This window comes from Raphanus sativus, chromosome 3 (genome assembly GCF_000801105.2).
Source record: "Raphanus sativus cultivar WK10039 chromosome 3, ASM80110v3, whole genome shotgun sequence".
NCBI classification, from domain to species: Eukaryota; Viridiplantae; Streptophyta; class Magnoliopsida; order Brassicales; family Brassicaceae; genus Raphanus; species Raphanus sativus.
In genome coordinates this window covers 22,869,162-22,887,646 of record NC_079513.1, presented here as the reverse complement: position 1 = coordinate 22,887,646, position 18,485 = coordinate 22,869,162, and the positions used below count along the sequence as shown (strand labels likewise).

The following is an 18,485-nucleotide window of genomic DNA, read 5'->3' as shown; positions in this document are numbered from 1 at the left end:
TAGTAATTTTTAATAACGATACATTGTTTTTACACAAATTTTGATTGATATTCTATTTTAATAATTGCGGTATATGAAATAATATATTTTATTTTTATTTTTAATAAATTTAATCTGTTTTCAGGTCAGAATTTAGTAATTCATTAAGAAAATCTTTTATAAAAAAAGATCCAGTAATATATATCGTTCAGAATCTAGTAATTCATTAAAAAAAAACTTTTATAAAAAACGATCCAGTATTATATATCGATCGTAACGTACCGGAATTTAAAACATCAAAACCACAAAAGCTAGGAGAATTTAATATACAGGAATTGCCACTAAAATCCACATACGCATACAGCAGAGGAAACACTCCTTTTTTTTCATTTTTGTTACTGGGAAACGCCCACCTTATAATTACTGAAGTGTAAGGAAAATAAAAAGAAGAAATGATGAGATACCGGAAACTATTTATACAGCTTCCAAATCTGTTGTTGCGGTCTCATCCAGCTTTTGCGTTTGGTCTCTCTCGGTTATAAGAATGCCATCAGCTCGGTTTTTAGACGCACCCACTTCAAGGGCTTCTATGTACAACACTTTGACCAAGTTCATGAATCTACGACGAAACGTCGGTATTCTTGATATCGATGCTACCATTCCCTGCAGCCTTGCATGAATAAAAAGAAGAAATGAAAAAAAAAAATCACTTAAAAGGGTCATGTGCCAGGTTTAGCATCAAGCGTGGGTGTGGTGAGCGCACTGATCTAATGGTCTGATGATTGATACTTACCTTCTAATTATAGCCTGCAATTGTGCTTTCCTCACTGAATCACTCGAGGGGAACCCGGTGCTATCCCAGTCCTCGGTTCTTTCGTTTTTGCATACCATTACCAATTTCCTTAGACAATACTCTTCATCCTCAGTCAGCTTCAGGTTCTTTATCTGCTCCTTCATTGTCAGTAAAGGCCCAATGAGCCACACAAACACTTTGTCTTTCGGGCTGTTTAGTTCCGTAAGCTCCACACCATCAGCTGCCACAAGTTTTTAAATCACAAAATCATTAAGGCATGAGAGATCATCTTTGCGAGTATGTGTATATATATATACTTACTGATCACCAACCCCGTTGAGTCAGATTTAGCCGATGCAAGGAGACATTGTAGCACGGTCCAAGCGGGTAGTTGGATAAAGAGCTTCTTACAATTACCCCTGACAAGACATTGCTCTACATCTTTCACATTTACCAAGCTATCTCGAATAAGGATCCTCCCATTCACCTCGCAAGACTTAAACAACCATTCCCATACCTCAAAAGCGAAACACAAGATGCTCGGTTTTATATTTGTAAAGTCAATAGGATATATGAAAATTTCCAAGGGCTAATATTACCTGAACTGGTTTATATAGCGTGATCGCTTTTTTCAGTGTCCTCGACTGTTCTGAAACAAGCCTAGAGTTGTTTATTCTGCTATTGAGATCAACGTTCTTCCTCTCTCCTAATACTTTCTTCCCATGACCAGTGTTTGTTTTCGTCCTATAGCAAGGCCTGGCTGTCACAAGCATGTGTATTACACAGTCAATCAACCAATAATACTGAACATAGAAATGAGACAATACGTACCTTGGGAGGCAAGTTCCTTCTCTTATATAGAGTAAATCATTTACGTATTCGTCAAACAGTGATACCGCTGCTATTATATAATTACACCCCATTCTGAATGAGTCCTCCTAAAAAGATTTTCAAACGATTGTAACCGATTAAAAAAATTCAACTAAAGAAAGGTCTAAAAATAAATGATTTCCCAATAACCAACCACCTATGCAAAATGAGTAAAGTTTAATTGGTATTCGTTGCAAACCTGATGAACGATGACTCCACTGTAGAGTCCTAGAAAGAAACTGGAGAAGACCGAGGCTATAACAGCTCCAACGACAGCCAGTGGCCACAGACATATCGCAAGACCTGCGAATGGAACACAGACAGTCTCCAAGAAAGGGCCTTCTCTACCAACAAGGTCTTCTAATAGCCTTTTCCATCCTTTGAGCAACATATATGGACTTTTATAAAGAGCAACAACTGTTATCAAAACACCATCTATCACCACACCTATGAGACCAGCAAGCAAACAACTAGGCACCAGAGACAACCTGGAAGAAAATGAGATTACGCTCTGTAACCATTTTGTTTTAAAAACAAAGAAAGCGATTAGTCACCTTATCTCTAAAGGTTTAGCATCGGCGGAAACCATTTCTCTCAACTCATCCATGTAGGAGAAATAAGAATGGAAACAGAAGTCAGTGAAGTCCATAACCACAGTGCAACTCCCTTTTATAGTTGACAAGGAACCATCAACAAAACAATGGTAGGATTTGCTAGTAATAGACTCCCCTACAGCCTCGAATGTGGCCATAAGGGGAGTGAAAAAACCGTAAGCGACTCCACCTATGAGACTTCCTGCAATACCAGTAACTGGCCAGAGTAGCAAAGGCAGTGGAAACAATATCAACGCCAAGGTCTTCAAAACCAGCCCCATTCTCTTGGTTCTAGGGTATATGCACCACAAGATCAAAGTTAGTGGAAATACAGAGAAACAAAATGTTTTTTTTTTGAATTTGATAAATGATTTTAAAACCTCGCCAAGCAGTAGTAGGTCCAAATGAAATGTGCCGGCCAAAGGCCAATGATCACAGAGGAATTGCCAATCAAAATTATAGCAGAGGAGATTGGACCAACAATCAGGGCTGCGAAAACAATAATAAATCATTAAAAACAAGAGTGAAAACTTTGCGTTAGTTTCAGAGCTTATAATTGCTATATAACCAAATCTTGAGTTAGCAACTAAAGTGGTCCTAAGTAAGGATGAAGGAGACTAAATACATACCCTTGAAAAGGCCAAGGAGCAGGAAGAGGAAGAAGAAGGGAAGGAAAGAGGCAAAACTCCACAGTTTCTCCAGAAACCCTATCGGGACCTGCATTGCTTTCTTGTTTTGGTAAAACCTCAAGTGATCAAATGCGACAGATATAAGCCGAAAGTGGAGGTGGGTGTGTGTACGTGTCACTCCCCTGGGACACGTGGCGACTAAAAGGGTCTGTAGTAGGATCCATCCACTCACACTACCAACAAGTTAATTAAAAAAATCAAACGCAGCATTCTCGGAACACAAACATTAAAAATTATCAACAAATTTAAAACCATCTGCGCAAAATCAATCAAGATGGAAAAGGATATTTTGATATTGTAATTTATGTTTATATTTTTATAAATATCATTTCTCTCATCTTGGTAAATTAAGATTCCTACAAACTTTGCTAGAGCTTATCGAACCATTTAGATTCGGAAGTATGTTGACAAGAAAAAAAAAGATTCGGAAGTATTAGAAGCTCTTATGATATGTAAAGGAGATCTCTATGTAAAGTATCAAAAAATCATATTAGTTTCCAAGAGTTTTTTTGGCCCAAGTCCACTTTCTATTATTTTTGCCTAGAGTTATCAATGTAATTATGATCTGGGCCAATATTCGTATCGTCTCCCGCTAAACCAAATACTTTAGCAATATCGCATATAGTGAGTGAATTTCTTTCTGGGGCCTACTAAAACCTAATGTCTATATTTTTTGAATAAAATTTTGATAACAAATTATATTTTTGGACCAACAAAAAAAAAGATGTATATGTATTGTATAATAAAGTTCAGATCTTTACAATATTTGAAATAAAATATCTTGGGAATCTGCACTTTCATTTTCCAACTTTAAATATCTTTTTTCGAAAACACTCCACTTGTGGACCAATATGCTCACCAAAATGGAAAAAGCCGACAAAAACTTTTCTTTTCGAAACACCTAATATTTTTATTTTTGCTTTTCTATTTTAAAACGTCAAAGATAACAAAAAATTAAAAGGATATGCCTTTTTTGCTAAAATCTGAAAATTTAATGGATAAAAATAAATTGATATTTATCCAAAATCAGATATTATTCGACCAATAAAGAAACAAATATCTTTCAATTTTCTAAATTTAAAAGGCGGGGCAAAGAAGAAGAAAATAGACTAATAGCGCAATTATGGCAATCTAATCCACCTAGCTACCACCAGCTTGTGAACAGTGAAGATATATCCCCACAAAAAGCGTTGTTTATCTTCAGTTTGTTGACAAGCTATAAAAAGAGCATATAATGCCACATTCTCCCTACGAGAGTCACGAGACTCACCTCACCAGCCATCGGTCAGAAACAACACACTTATAAATATCTTTCTTCTTTTCTGAAAAAGAAACTTATAAATATCTTTCTTTGATTACTTTCCAGCAACGGTCGCTATCATCTAAAAGTCATCTTAAAACTCTTCATAGCCCTCATTAGCTGAGTTAAGTTCCTTTTCAGACACAAACTGGACCCTTCAGAGCTCATAAACATCTTCTTCTTTTTCTTCTTTTTCTCTATCTCTGAGATGGGTTTGTTTGGGACGAAGAAGATCGGCAAGTATGAGATAGGAAGGACCATAGGAGAAGGGAACTTCGCAAAAGTGAAACTTGGTTACGACACGACCAATGGTACCTACGTTGCTGTCAAAATCATAGACAAGGCTCTGGTTATCCAAAAGGGTCTACAGTCTCAAGTCCAAAGAGAGATACGTACCATGAAGCTTCTAAACCATCCCAACATCGTGCAGATACACGAGGTTTTGTGTCTTTCCCTCTCTTGTCTCCTCAAACTCTACAGTTTTCTTGTTTTTGATTCTTGAAATTTAAACTTCAGGTGATTGGGACCAAGACAAAGATCTGTATTGTGATGGAATATGTTGCAGGTGGTCAGCTTTCAGACAAACTTTGTAGACATAAGATGAAAGAATCAGATGCCAGAAAGCTTTTCCAACAATTGATTGATGCTGTTGATTATTGTCATAACAGAGGAGTTTACCACAGAGACCTTAAGGTAAGAGCAGAAATGAACTTTATAAAATTATGCTAACTCTGTTTTGTAAGAATTTTTTCGGATGATTTGATTTTGCTTTTTGCAGCCACAAAACTTGCTTTTAGATTCAAAGGGTAATCTCAAAGTCTCTGATTTTGGACTAAGTGCAGTTCCTAAAGTAACACTTTCTAATTCTGGTCATATAACTTTCTATTTGCCAAACAAATCATTGCTTGTGAAACAATCAAGTACTAAATAAGGTTTTGGCTATTAAATTCAGTCAGGGGATATGCTTTCTACAGCTTGTGGATCTCCATGCTATATAGCACCTGAGGTAATAACAATAATTACTTTGCATAATGTTTCAAAAATGTCTTAATTTTGAGATGCTGATTTTTGTTAATGAAAACAGCTGATTATGAACAAAGGCTACTCAGGAGCAGCAGTGGATGTGTGGTCTTGTGGAGTAATTCTATTTGAGTTGCTTGCTGGTTATCCACCGTTTGATGACCATACACTTGTGGTTTTGTATAAGAAGATACTCAGAGCAGATTACACATTTCCACCAGCATTCACTGGAGCACAGAAGAAGCTAATCTTTAACATTCTTGACCCAAATCCTCAAAGGGTAGAAACTAAGAAATAATTTACAAATATGCATTCTCAATACCTAATTGAGTAATAACGTTTGAGAACATTTGGATGCAGCGTATGAAACTAGCTGAGATAATCATCCAAGATTCTTGGTTCAAGTTAGGTTATATACCAGCTTATCATCAAGTTCCAGACTCAATCAAGGTAATTTGATTCACTAGATATCTGATATGATATGTTAATAGCTCTGGATTGTATGCACTACTCATAGAGCTATATATAACTTATCTGAATTGGGTCTTGCAGGAAAGTGTTGCTGAGATAAATGCAGCAACCGCGTCTTCGAATTTCATAAACGCTTTTCAGATAATAGCAATGTCTAGTGATCTAGATTTGTCAGGTCTCTTAGAAGAACAGGTAAAAAGACTTATAGATCTTTTGGTCAAATCTGTAAACTCTTCTAACAACAAAGATACTAATCCTTGAAATTTTATTATATTATTATCTCTCAGGATGTTAAGATTTATAAAACCAAAATCGGGTCCAAGAACACAGCACAAGAAACAATCAAGAAGATTGAAGCTGCAGCAACTTATGTTAGTTTATCAGTCGAAAGAATAAAGCATTTCAAGGTAAACTATAGTTTACTGAAGATTGTTCTATAGATCATCAAGTCTAATTATAAAGACATCATATCTAGTTTACTTTTCCTTGTTGAATATTAATCAGGTTAAGATTCAGCCAAAAGAGATAAGATCAAGATCTTCTTTTGACTTATTATCAGCAGAGGTGATTGAGGTGACTCCAACCAATTGTGTAATAGAAATATCAAAATCCCCGGGCGAGTTAAGACTATACATGGAGGTAAAAACTGAACAAAAGTTACTAAACTCATTCAAGAAAAAGAAGATATAACGCTTTATAGAGTCATCTGATTGTATGAGACTGTTTTTTGTTCACGTGACAGTTTTGCCAGAGTTTATCCAGCTTACTTACGGCGGAAGTAAGCTAAGGGCCATAGATTCTCAAGTTAAATGTCGTGAAAGGTCATGAACATAGGAAGAGAAAGCATATACTGCAGACTTAAGTTGCAGTGACATGGAGAGAACGGATACAAAGAGTCATTCATGTCGTTGTGGTGATCTCGTAGGGTGTAAAATAATGGATTTGTTCTAAGAAAATTGTTAAATAATAAAATCCGTTTAAAATAAAAATGAAGCAGGCAAATATTTTTTCAAAATAACTAAAAATGTATTGATCTCGAATACAATTTAAAGATCTGAATCCTCCACTCAAACTTCGACATATGGATTCAGATCAATTAGAACATTCTCTCGTGCGCACACGAGGTGTGCTCTGTTTTCTCTGTTTTGGCTGCTTACCTAACTCTTCAGACAAGTTCTTCTCATGCACCTTTCAGCATTATGTGACCACGAGCATTTGTTATTGGGTCTTTGTTTCCTTTCCTTCGCACGTGAAGCTTTAAGATGGGCCTGAACACTGAGAGCATAAGATTCAAAACTAAAACTTCTGTGTCAGGCGCTGGTGTTTCAGTGAGATGTCTTTTTACAGTAAGAAAAGTTTTCCAGAGCGTATCGAGGTTACTTACTTCGGATGTAAGCTAAGAAGTAAGAACCATTTGTATTCTGAAGTATGAGTGATGTATGAACTCGATAGATGACATGGAGAGGAAGCAACTAGTCATCATAGCAGGTTAATTTGCAAGAGATCAGTGAATAACTTTTATGTTTTTTCTCCTTCTTTCTTTTTCTTATGTTAAACCAAAACAAATAACATGAAATCTAAAAAGCACGCTATCATTGTCAAGGTAATGATATTTCATATGTTACACCCTAAAAAAACTCACTCATTGTTTTAGGAAGTTTACATAATAAGGCCAGTCAACAAAAAATTGAGGATGACTGACCATTAGCACATTAGAAACATCAACAACAACAAAACGATGATCCATACATATTAAATGTCTCGGAAATTTTAATTTCACAGAGATATTTGAAACAGAAAATATATAAAAGAAATTAAATACAGTCAAGTATTTAAAAAAACACCGTTTGAAGTGTTTTTTTCTTAGTAAGGCTTCTCGCCAACGTAGTTACCCGGAGGGTCGTAGTTACAAGTGATGAAAACTCCTGCACCGTTTTCACAGACCAGACTAGCGCACCCGAGCCTTTTGGTGTCACGCCACACCATCTGAGTGTAGTGACCACACATTCCACTTCCGTCACACGAGTTGGTGTTGTAGTTGTATGTGCTGCCTTCAACCACCCATGTATGCACCGCGAATCCTGGTGCCCAGCTCGTGCCACTTCCCCAGAACAGGTTCTCACCGTATGGGCCTGTTGAATGGGTCAACGAGCAGTCGTAACGCCTTTGGTGCGCCCACCATGTCGCGTAACTCGCTAGCTTGCTGTCCCAAACAAGTGGAGGCAAACCTGACAAGAAATTAACCAGAAAGATATTACACAACATGAAAGTTATCTATAATACACTACATGCAAAAGCAAGTGTAAATGCAAAAAAAAAAAAAAAATGGAAACCTAAATGCTTAAATTGCACCAAATTCAGATGCAACAATTTAAATTATTTTTTAGCCTGAGGAATCTTATGGCAAAGCCTAGACAAAACAAAACATGATTTTTTTCCACTTAATTAAGTTATCTACAGAACCCAACCATAACCGTATTGAGAGCAGGGTCGAACCTAGAACTTTATTGAATACTAGATTTTGACCCGCCTTTAGAAGGGCGGGTATGTTTTTTTTTACATTTTTTATAAATTTAATTTGGCGGGTATATTTTTTTTTTACATTTTTTATAAATTTAATTTCTATATTTATGTTTTTATTTACATTTTTTTCATTATATAATATCAATATACTAAAACAGGAATATGACCTATTAATATATGTGTGGTCAAATTATTTTACGATAATTATTAAAACCTCTTATTAATTATTTAAAAGAAATATTATACAAAGAAAAATATAAATATTATTAAAAATATAAATATAAAAATTAAATTTCTAAAATATGTAAAACAAAAATATATACCAGCTCTTTTAAAGGCGAATCCGAATCTAGTCAATACTATTAAAATAAAAACATAACATATTAATATATGTATGGTAAAACTATTTTAATACAATGATTAAAGCCTCCTATTAATTATTTAAGAGAAATGTTATACAATGAAAAACACAAATATGACTAAAACATATAAATATAAAAATTAAATTTCTAAAAGAATATAAAACTAAAAAATATAAAAAGGCGGGTCCAAATGTAGAAATCTATTTAAAACCCGTTAAACTAAAATCTGTAGAATATCGGATTATGATAATAATTTTTAATTTTAATTTTAGTTGTTTAGTTTTAGTTTTAATTTTATTTTTTAAAGAAACATAATTTTATGTTTGTGTGTTTGTATAATCATATTCTGTATGATATGAATTTAATAGAATAGATAAGTTTTATAAGTATGTACATGTATCATATGGTAAGGCTTCGTCTTTTTGTCAATATTCAGTCCAAATTATTTATTTTTTTTATTTGAACATAAAAACAGGAATATAGGGAAGTTACGAACGGTTAACAATATTCGAAGCCCAAATTATCGTTTCATATACCGAGGGAAGTTAAGAACGGTTAACAATGCTCTAAAGGACCTTTTATTAATTGGTCATACAGGATAATTAATAGAATAGATTTTGACCCGCCCTTAAAAGGGCGGGTAAATTTTTTGTTTTAAATCTTTTAAAATTTTTATATTTGTGTTTTTAATTATTTTTGTTTTTTAATTTGTATAATATCTTTTTAAAATGATTTATAAGAGGCTTTAATAATTATAATCTTTTTACAATATCTTTTTAGCCAGTTACGTGATTAATGACCATAATTTAAAAATTAAGAAATATAATTATGCAGTAATGGGCGTTCATAAAAAATACGATATCAAATTATATTGAATCATGCGTCCTTTTGGACCGTTACGTGATTAATAGTCAGTTACGTGATTTGGCAGTTACATTAATACAAAAAAGTATATTAAAGATGTATTTAGTAGCAGTTATAAAAATTAAAAAGTGGACATAACCCTATATCAATTGGACATGTTGAAGAATTAATAGAATAGATGAGGCACATATTGTAACATATATAAGGGGGTATAAATGAAAATTTGAAACTGCAATGAGAATAGGGCACATTAGGGGTGGGCACTTTACCTGATACCCGAAGTGGCACCCGAACCCGACCCGAAAAACCCGAACCGAAATCCGAACCGAAGTAGCAAAATAACCGAACGGGTATTGAATTATGAGAGATTGGATATCCGAACCCGAACGGGTAATACCCGAACCCGAATGGATATCCGAAAATAACCGAACTTATGTACTATTAACCATATATTCATAGTTTACTTCTCTAATTTTATTCAAAATACTTATATTAATTATACACATGGTTTAAAATTAGATAATATACATATAATTGCAAGAAAAGTGATTTTTTGCTCACTTAAAATGCTTAAAATGCATGTCCAAATTTTAGTTTCATGTATTAACAAAAGCTACAGCTAAAATTTAAAACAATAATCAAATTAGTGTATTTTATTTTTAAGATTTTATCATCAAATCATTCAATGTATGAAAAATAAAATATCAGTTAAGTAAAATTTATATTTTAAAAAAAAAACTTGAGAAATGAAGAAGTTAATTTTTTTTTTTGCAAAATCTAAATATCCGAAAACCCGAACCGAAATAACCGAACCCGAACTAAAAATATCCGAACCCGATCCGAAGTACAGAAATACCCAAACGGGTTTTATACTCCTATACCGAAATACCCGAAAATCCGAAATACCCTATCGGAACCCGAACGGGTATCCGAACGCCCACCCCTAGGGCACATATCACACTTTCCTCTCACCTGAGTCCGCCCCTGATTGGGAGGACTCGAACCTGGTCTCTCAACTATAATGGTGAATCTAATAATGTTTCCAACTATTAAATACCTAGTCTAGACCGAAGAGCATTATGTGGGTCAAGGAACTGTCTTGCGATTGAGCCAGCTGGTAGACGCGGGATGGTAGGAGGCCGATAAACAGGCCTAGGGCTCGGGAGTGGGATCCATGGCTTAGGGACGTAGGGGGTAGGAGTAACCGGTGGCCTTGGACGGTAGTAGTCTGCATGGACTTCTTGGAAGGCGACCAAGAGAAGGGAAATTGTGAAGACAATGACTTGGTTCGTCGATGAACTGGTCGCCATCTTTGTGGTGTGACTATGAGATGGGTTTTGGCTGGTGAATAGAAAAGACTTTGGTGAGTGATTATATATAAGCTATGACTTCACGAATTAAATAAAAAATTTGGACTTTTAGCGTGATGTCGACTACATTGTGGCATCCATGTTCGATTATGGTTACCACTCTTTTATGTTTAGCTTTAGTAAAACGGATTTGTGATTTTTTTTATATTACATTTTGTCTTTATATGCATGCATATGAACTTCTTGATTAACTAATGTGGATTCGGAGGTAAAGAAAAAAGATAAAAAAATTATGTCTGTATTTTAAAGTTAACTAATCTTAAGTGTACAATGAAAATGTATTGATATTTAAATTGATTTCTTAAAATCAAGTGGCGCAAAGAAAATGTGACCGTCCGTGACTTTTTAATCATTCTTATAAATTAATCAAATTTATTAGGTTTACATGGATCTAAAAATATTAATTAGCAATTAACGGATAATAGATCGGAGATGATTGAATACAAAATATAGCCGCCCTAAGAATGTTCCCTAAAAGGACTTTTTATCTAATGGTTTTATTTAGAAGTTTTATGATCACATTAGCTATCCTAAAGGCTTCCTATGGCTGTTATTATATACAAAATTACGTTTTGGTCAAATGTACAAAAGTATTTTACTTTCTAGTTGAGTAATACTTTAACTCATTTTTTGTTTACCTTGCTTCCATGTCATGCGACTCATGCTGTTGCCATGTCACTCTCAAAAACTTTTCACATCTTTGCTTGGGCCTTTAGAAATGAAAATCTGCCAGGCCCACTATTTCCTGGGTTAATTACTAACTAGTCCAGTAATCTATGATTAGTAACTACAGAAATTATCAAACACGATAATCAATAAAACTTTGTAAGACATACAATCATAAAATGGGTCAGAAATTATTTTTAATTCTATGCAAGTGTTTTATATCGTCGTTCCAGAACATAAGAAAAGCAAGTAGAATTAATGATTTACATTATTATCCACAACTCGTTACACTTTAAAACATATTATTAAAAAAAAACTTTCACCCTCGACACATGCTATAAGCTTATGACCGTAAAATACATAAAACATAATTCATCAATACTCCATTCCTATAGTTATACATACATGTATAAATACATGATATGAATTATTACACACTGTGGTAGCTCATCTGAGCGTAATCTTGAAGCATAACCATTCCTTCAGTCGTCTGATCAAGAACAGAAGTTGATCCCCAAGAACTCGACGACGTTGTTTTCTTCTCTAACTCGACTTCCTCTGACCACCAACTTGAACCGTTCGTCAGTTCAAACTCGTTGCCCACTTGAAACAATTCTTTAGAACCGCCTCTGTTCATAAGGTCCATGTTATGATTATCTTGCTGAAAGTCCTGCGAAAACCCAAAATTAGGTTGAAATCCGTGAGTAGGGTTTAGGGATTGCTCTACGTTCTCTGAATAGAAAGGAGAGACTCCATCGTTGATCCCAGCTAGCTTGATATTATTGTTCTGATGAACAACGTTAGCTCCACGAGGGTGGAAGCACTCTTGGGATCCAAGCTTAGAGTTTTGATCCGGAGTAGTTGTAGTACTCTGCAGTAGTGGATGAAGCTTGGGCCACAAGATAGGGTTGTTGTAGAAACTAGAGAAAGGGCTTTGTAGATTCTGAAGCTGCATGTGAAGTTGAAGCCTCTCTAGCGCCGAACTACTCAGATTTTGAGGACTCTTGTTGTTGTTGTTAATATTGCTTTCATTCGAATCTGCAATAGAGTCTTGACGAGTCATTTGTTTCTGTCTGCCAAGCAGCTTCTTCTTCAGTTTTGTGTTCCAGTAGTTTTTGATATCATTGTCTGTCCTTCCAGGAAGCTGAGCTGCAATTATTGACCACCTGCACATATATCACATTAATTAAGGTTACAATTAATTATAGGAATCTTATCTTCTTATAGACCACAGTTAAGTTCATATTTCATACATGTAAATGTATAAAGGTGCTTCCAAAAACACCAAAACAAGGAGAAAGAGACAATATAAACCCTAAATTTTATGAGATGTGCCATAGCTTGAAACATGGGCTTGCATGTGTTTCAGCATAAGATTCGTAGACGAAAGGTAAAAAGACAGGGAGATCAAGTTTAGTTTTTACAGCAATTACCTTTAGTTCTGAACCCAATAATATATTATATGTGTTGATAAATTTATTAATTTATCTAACTAAGATGTGTTGATTAATTAATTATCTGATTAATTGGAATTAAAAGATATAGATGAATCACTTACCGGCTTCCAATGCTGATGTAAAGACTCAAGATGATACTATCTTCTTCCTCAGAAAAGCCACCATGTTTGATGTTTGGTCTTAAGTAATTAAGCCATCTCAGTCTGCAACTCTTACCACATCTCTTCAATCCTATGATTCGATTCACACAAAACCATTAAATTAGGACAGCTAATTGGGATAGCGTCTGAATGGCTGAATCATAGATTAAAATCCAAGAGGTTGATTCAACGAATCTTCCATTGACCCAAACAAGTAATATAAAAAATGTTAAAAATAAGATTCAAAGTATAAGTTTTGGATGATATAACATGGTGAAAATAAGCAAGATGCAGTTAATTATAGGATTATTTAAGTATAAGTTATACTGTATTATTACCAATTTTTTGAGGCAGTGCGATCCAGTTGCCACCAGTGCCATATTTGTCGATATAGTCCTTGAGCTTCACATCTTCTTCAGGCGACCATGGCCCTTTCTTCACGTTTGCTTTGTCGCAGCATGGAGCTCTTCCCATTTTTTCTTACGAATCTTTTTTGTCTTTTCTTGTTCCTGTTGCTCTTCTTCTTTCGAAGTGTTATTATGTTTGATGATGATGAAATGATCTAATGCTTAGAAGAGATGGTTTATAAAGACGAGAAAAGGAAGGTGTTAATTGATGATTATTATAACTGAAAATGTAAATAATAGAAGTTTATAAAAAAGTCTTCTCCGCCTTCTATTCTTTTTCATAATTCAACTTCAACCCTAATTGTATTATTTTCTGACTAGGGTTTTTGCTTTTCTGCTTTTTGGATTAGTTTTCTAACCTTTCTTTCTTTATCTATTTTTAAAATGTGTATAGTTGTCTCAGTTTTAATAATCATTAACGCAAAGAAAGACTTGCGTGAAATTGTGTCCAATTGTATAGCACTTTACATATTTTAATTAATTGATCAAATTAGAGGGCAGGAAAAAACCATCGCCTTGATTTGTCGTGACTTGGGTTGAAATGTTCCCCTCTATAGCCAATCAAATGTCATCGCTAATTAGTTATTTTTAACTTCTGACGTTCCTCTTGAATTTGGATAATTTGCTTACCTTTATCGGTAATGGTTTGAATATAAATGAATTCTGTTAGAAAAGGTACACAAGCTCTTGACTTTCTTATGGCAGAAAAGTTTGAGTAAAAAGCCGAGAGAGTTTTCAGAACTTGCACTTGCATAATATGTGGTGGCCTAAACAAGAAACTAGAGCATGTTAAACTTTTAATTTCTTAGAAAAAAATATGAACATTTGAGACCATTTTACTTGACTAAAGATTTGAGAAAATAACAAATTCTTACCAGTAAGACTACTTACTAAACCCCTGCGACATTATATATTTGGGATTCTGTTACGATTAAATACATCGGGAACTAGCAGAAGTAAGACAGTGATAATCATAATTACCATTCCATAGAAGACAGAATAATACAATGTGTTTCCATAGTACTTCTTCTTTCGACCATGCAATTCTCAGCCACCTCGTAGTTTTCCGTTTAAATAAAACATTTCTTGGTTAGTGACTGTTAAAAACACTCAGTGCTTGTAAGTTGTTATAGAAACTGCAGTTTGACGAAGCTTCTACGATATTAACAGATGATGTAACAACGTAAGATGATGAGTATTAAAATGCGTGTGCCTTAAGGAGAAACGTCGATATCGAGAAGACCAAATATATACGGTTATGACTCCTTGCAAAATAAGTTTGACTTCCTCTCAGTGTAAGCATTTATTTCCATGTCTAGGCCGTTTATTTCTTTCTCATTTTGATTCTAGAAACTCTTGTTCTTTGACTTATAGCTTCTTTTACACAAATGCACAGTAACACATACGAGTACACTATACTAATATATAGTTTATATGGATGATATATATTATACAAGCAATGGGTGTATTTTCAATTTCGAATAGAATCTAATAGGAATACCTTAAATATAAATATGAAATGTTCAGATTGTGTAATCGTTTAAACAATGATCATATCAGAAAAAGTTCATTTTTAGCGATTTAATCAACACGTCTGATCATTTTGAGGGTTGTTTTTGTTTAGGTAAATAAGTTTGATTTTTTTCTTTAACATTCCTTTTTAATTTGTTAAAGGATTTTTCTTTAGACATTAAAAAAACTAAATGGATTTCCATTACCACCATGTAAACTTTGACATTTTTTTTGGTTTTAAATTACATACCCTCATGCATGTATGTAAGCTTTTGTTAAAACCATCTACAAAAATACTCAATGAAAACACTTTTGAAAGTACTATCAACTAAATCATGCATTAAATTTCTAATATATCCCTTTGTGGTACAATTTCGTTATTTGCTAATAGCAATTTAAAATTTTGTCTTTTATCTAGATTTTTTTTTTTGCAAATTAGTTTAATCTTATGAATACAATTAGATATGCGCTGAAATGGTTTTGCATATGCATCAAAATTTAATCTACATGAATCAGGTGAACAACGATTAGTTAAAAAATGCTAAAAGCTTTTCCAACCATACAAGAGTTAAGTTCGAGAGTGGGTAAAGTTATTTTATTAGTAACTAAAATATTTATAGGATTTCCTTTGCAATATAACATAGTAATTTGGGTTTTTAATATATATATATATATATATATGTAGTCTCTATATGATTTTTGTATTTAGTTATATTTTTCTAAGGTTTATTTAGATTTATAAACGTTGCCGATGAAACTGTGGAAATTAAACTAATTAGTCTCAAAGACTTTTTTAATGAAAAGTGAGGAGCCTAATTAAATACAATAATTGATCGGAACAACCAGACAACTTACACTAATTGGCCTTGATTGATCACAGAGATGTTTGAAAAGTAATCGTATTATTAAACAATATATTCTATCAAAAAATCGTTATCTATTATATTAAAATAGAAGTCACAACTTTATTTTATATGTAATATTTTAAGTTGGACCATTATTTAGAAGATTTATAATATACACATAACTTAACTATTTAATATCCTCATTTTTATTTAAAATAAATATAAATATTAATTTAAGAAAATTCTAACAAAATCTTTGAAGAATTTTTTTCAAAATTTAGTTTCGAAAATTGATTAATTTAATTTTTATTTGTCATAAAATATAACCAGAAATTTAAATTTAATTTAGTTTTGATTTATAAACAAAAAGAATAAAAATTATATAAATATTGTAATGATAATAGCCACTTAAAATGATTAGTTTTCAAAAATACATTTTACAAAGATTTTAAAAAGATTTTGTTGGAAAACAATATCCATTTCTGTTTAATTATATAACATGTATAAAAAAATAACTTATCTTAAAATTTTATATATACAATAATCTATAATAAATTAAACAAATTTCTCAAAGAAATCTAGCATTTTGAATTACGGGCGGGATCATGATAAATTAAATAAAAAATAATTTTCAAGTATGTCATTTTTAATCATCAAAATCAAATTCAATAACAAAAATTAAATACATAATAAGAAGCAATATATATATATATATATATGAATAATTAGTTAATTAACAGCATAAAAACTATAAGATTATTCTAGTTAAAACAATGATTTAGACATTTAAATATATGAATAATTTTAAAAATATATACTAACTAAATAAAACAGATATATATATATATATATATATAAACATAAATACCCGCACGGTTGTGCGGGTCAAAATCTAGTTAGTTAGTTAAATAAGATCAAGTGAGATAAGGAACCAAAAGTATGCAACAAAATAACAAGAGGAAGCCATCAAACTTTTAAAAGGAGCAACTAATATTATTTATATTTAATATCGATCCCTTCAGTATAATAAAGATTTTAAGAAGTATATAATAATAAAGATTGAAGACACCAGAAAATTCAGATTTTAATAAAAGCAACGCAAATGTTTCTTGTTGTCCTTTTTCAGATCCATAGAATCGATGCATTTGATAAATACCAAGCTTTAAGACATAAAACCGACCTGGTTAGTGGTTAAATATATATGCATATATATAATGGCTAGCGTACACATAAGAGTAGAATGTATTCATGTGTCCAATGTATTATAGGGTTGGGACAAAATACACGATCAAAAATTGGATATTCATAATTCTACAGAACAAGTTAAATTGGATATTTAGTTTACAAAAAAATTGGATATTCATAATTCTACAGAACTAGTTAAATGCAGATATATAATTTCAGTTAAAATGATCAAAACGCAAATATTTTATCCGGTATATATATATATATATATATATTATTGTCGGTTTCTGGTAAATATATTAATTAAAGCTCTTTACATAAACAAAGTTGATACTATATTGTGTAATTAAAACAAAAACAAATTTGTAGTTATTTTTACTTATATAAGTTTTAAATATTAACAATATTTCTCTCACTAAATTAATTATCTATTTGTTACAATTTTAAAAGATGATAATTGTTTTCACCAACTATTTGAATGGTGTAAAAATAAACTATATAACAAAATTGCTGATCCTGACAAAATGAATCATATCACAAATAATTCAAATATCCAGATGTCTGATCCCTATCTATCCTTAGATATTATTATGTTATGAAAGGATAAACTAGATATATGGGTAACAGACTTTAAATTAGATTAATCAATCAATATTGCTCGATTAAAATTTCCTGGCTAATCTTTAGGTATCATCTATATTATTAAAATAGAAGTACCCATAAAAATATTCCTTAATTTTCACTTTTATTTACAATGGTATGCCACTGACATTAAATAATACTTCCTATTTTAATGTTGTCTTTTCCATTTAGATTAATGTGTTTTCCAAAATTAAATTTGAACTAAATACATAATTAAATGATACTTTCTATTTTAGTGTTTTGTCTTTTCTACTTAGATTAATGTATTTTTCAAAATTAAATTTGAATTAAATACACTTTATTAACTTCTCCATTAAATCAATGTCAAATTAAAAAAAAAATACATTTTTATTAGACAAACAATTCTGGAAATTATAATATCAACTCTTCATTTAAAAAATATGAACGAAAAAAGTATTAACAGATTTTAACTAAAACTAGATAATATCCAAACTTGGTAGCTAGAGAACTATAACCAAGCTTTATCCGAACAAAATATTTCAGATATTCGAATGTATTTAAAACATATTTATATACTTCAATATGTTAGCTATTTTTCGAATTAATATCCAAGATATAAGATATTTTAAATTGTTTAAAATATTTGAAATATAAAAAATAATCAAAAGTAAACTTTTAAAGTAGATAAACAATAATCAAAAACACCAAAAATACTTAAAATTTATATTTATTCTTCATCCAAATATTCAAGTTAAACATATTTTTAATTTTTAATTTAGGTACTTTCGCTTACATTACTCAAATTTACAATTTTATATGTTCTATTATTTTTATTT

The 18,485-nt window shown here is 32.1% G+C and overlaps 4 protein-coding genes across 6 annotated transcripts; 1 reads left to right on the top strand and 3 right to left on the bottom strand.

Moving 5' to 3' along the window:
* Nucleotides 1-201: 201 nt before the first annotated feature.
* Nucleotides 202-2,960, bottom strand: LOC108846749 (uncharacterized membrane protein At3g27390). 2 transcript variants are annotated; one of them, XM_018619954.2, is made up of 9 exons: nucleotides 2,865-2,960; nucleotides 2,616-2,724; nucleotides 2,197-2,526; nucleotides 1,842-2,130; nucleotides 1,604-1,710; nucleotides 1,372-1,528; nucleotides 1,094-1,289; nucleotides 773-1,013; nucleotides 202-649 (listed from the first exon to the last, which is right to left on the bottom strand). In XM_018619954.2, exons 1-9 carry the CDS (start codon nucleotides 2,956-2,958, stop codon nucleotides 454-456), a joined length of 1,719 nt encoding a protein of 572 aa, XP_018475456.2. In that variant the 5' UTR covers nucleotides 2,959-2,960; the 3' UTR covers nucleotides 202-453. The 2 variants fall into 2 exon arrangements, with proteins under 2 accessions (XP_018475456.2, XP_056861444.1); XM_057005464.1 differs by having other exon boundaries at nucleotides 1,094-1,268.
* Nucleotides 2,961-4,153: 1,193 nt separating this feature from the next.
* Nucleotides 4,154-6,704, top strand: LOC108845738 (CBL-interacting serine/threonine-protein kinase 21). 2 transcript variants are annotated; one of them, XM_057005714.1, is made up of 11 exons: nucleotides 4,154-4,208; nucleotides 4,291-4,663; nucleotides 4,741-4,917; nucleotides 5,003-5,074; nucleotides 5,177-5,230; nucleotides 5,309-5,524; nucleotides 5,605-5,694; nucleotides 5,797-5,907; nucleotides 6,003-6,122; nucleotides 6,220-6,354; nucleotides 6,458-6,704. In XM_057005714.1, the coding sequence occupies exons 2-11, from the start codon at nucleotides 4,433-4,435 to the stop codon at nucleotides 6,500-6,502; spliced, it is 1,251 nt and encodes a 416-aa protein (XP_056861694.1). In that variant the 5' UTR covers nucleotides 4,154-4,208; nucleotides 4,291-4,432; the 3' UTR covers nucleotides 6,503-6,704. The 2 variants fall into 2 exon arrangements, with proteins under 2 accessions (XP_056861694.1, XP_018474412.1); XM_018618910.2 differs by having other exon boundaries at nucleotides 4,180-4,663.
* Nucleotides 6,705-7,427: 723 nt separating this feature from the next.
* LOC108846790 (pathogenesis-related protein PR-1) lies at nucleotides 7,428-10,797 on the bottom strand. Its single transcript, XM_018619995.2, has 2 exons — nucleotides 10,522-10,797; nucleotides 7,428-7,943 (listed from the first exon to the last, which is right to left on the bottom strand). The coding sequence occupies exons 1-2, from the start codon at nucleotides 10,772-10,774 to the stop codon at nucleotides 7,579-7,581; spliced, it is 618 nt and encodes a 205-aa protein (XP_018475497.1). The 5' UTR covers nucleotides 10,775-10,797; the 3' UTR covers nucleotides 7,428-7,578.
* Nucleotides 10,798-11,737: 940 nt separating this feature from the next.
* LOC108846035 (transcription factor MYB36) lies at nucleotides 11,738-13,721 on the bottom strand. The gene is made up of 3 exons (XM_018619241.2): nucleotides 13,436-13,721; nucleotides 13,059-13,188; nucleotides 11,738-12,666 (listed from the first exon to the last, which is right to left on the bottom strand). Exons 1-3 carry the CDS (start codon nucleotides 13,569-13,571, stop codon nucleotides 11,931-11,933), a joined length of 1,002 nt encoding a protein of 333 aa, XP_018474743.1. The 5' UTR covers nucleotides 13,572-13,721; the 3' UTR covers nucleotides 11,738-11,930.
* Between the last annotated feature and the right edge of the window lie 4,764 nt (nucleotides 13,722-18,485).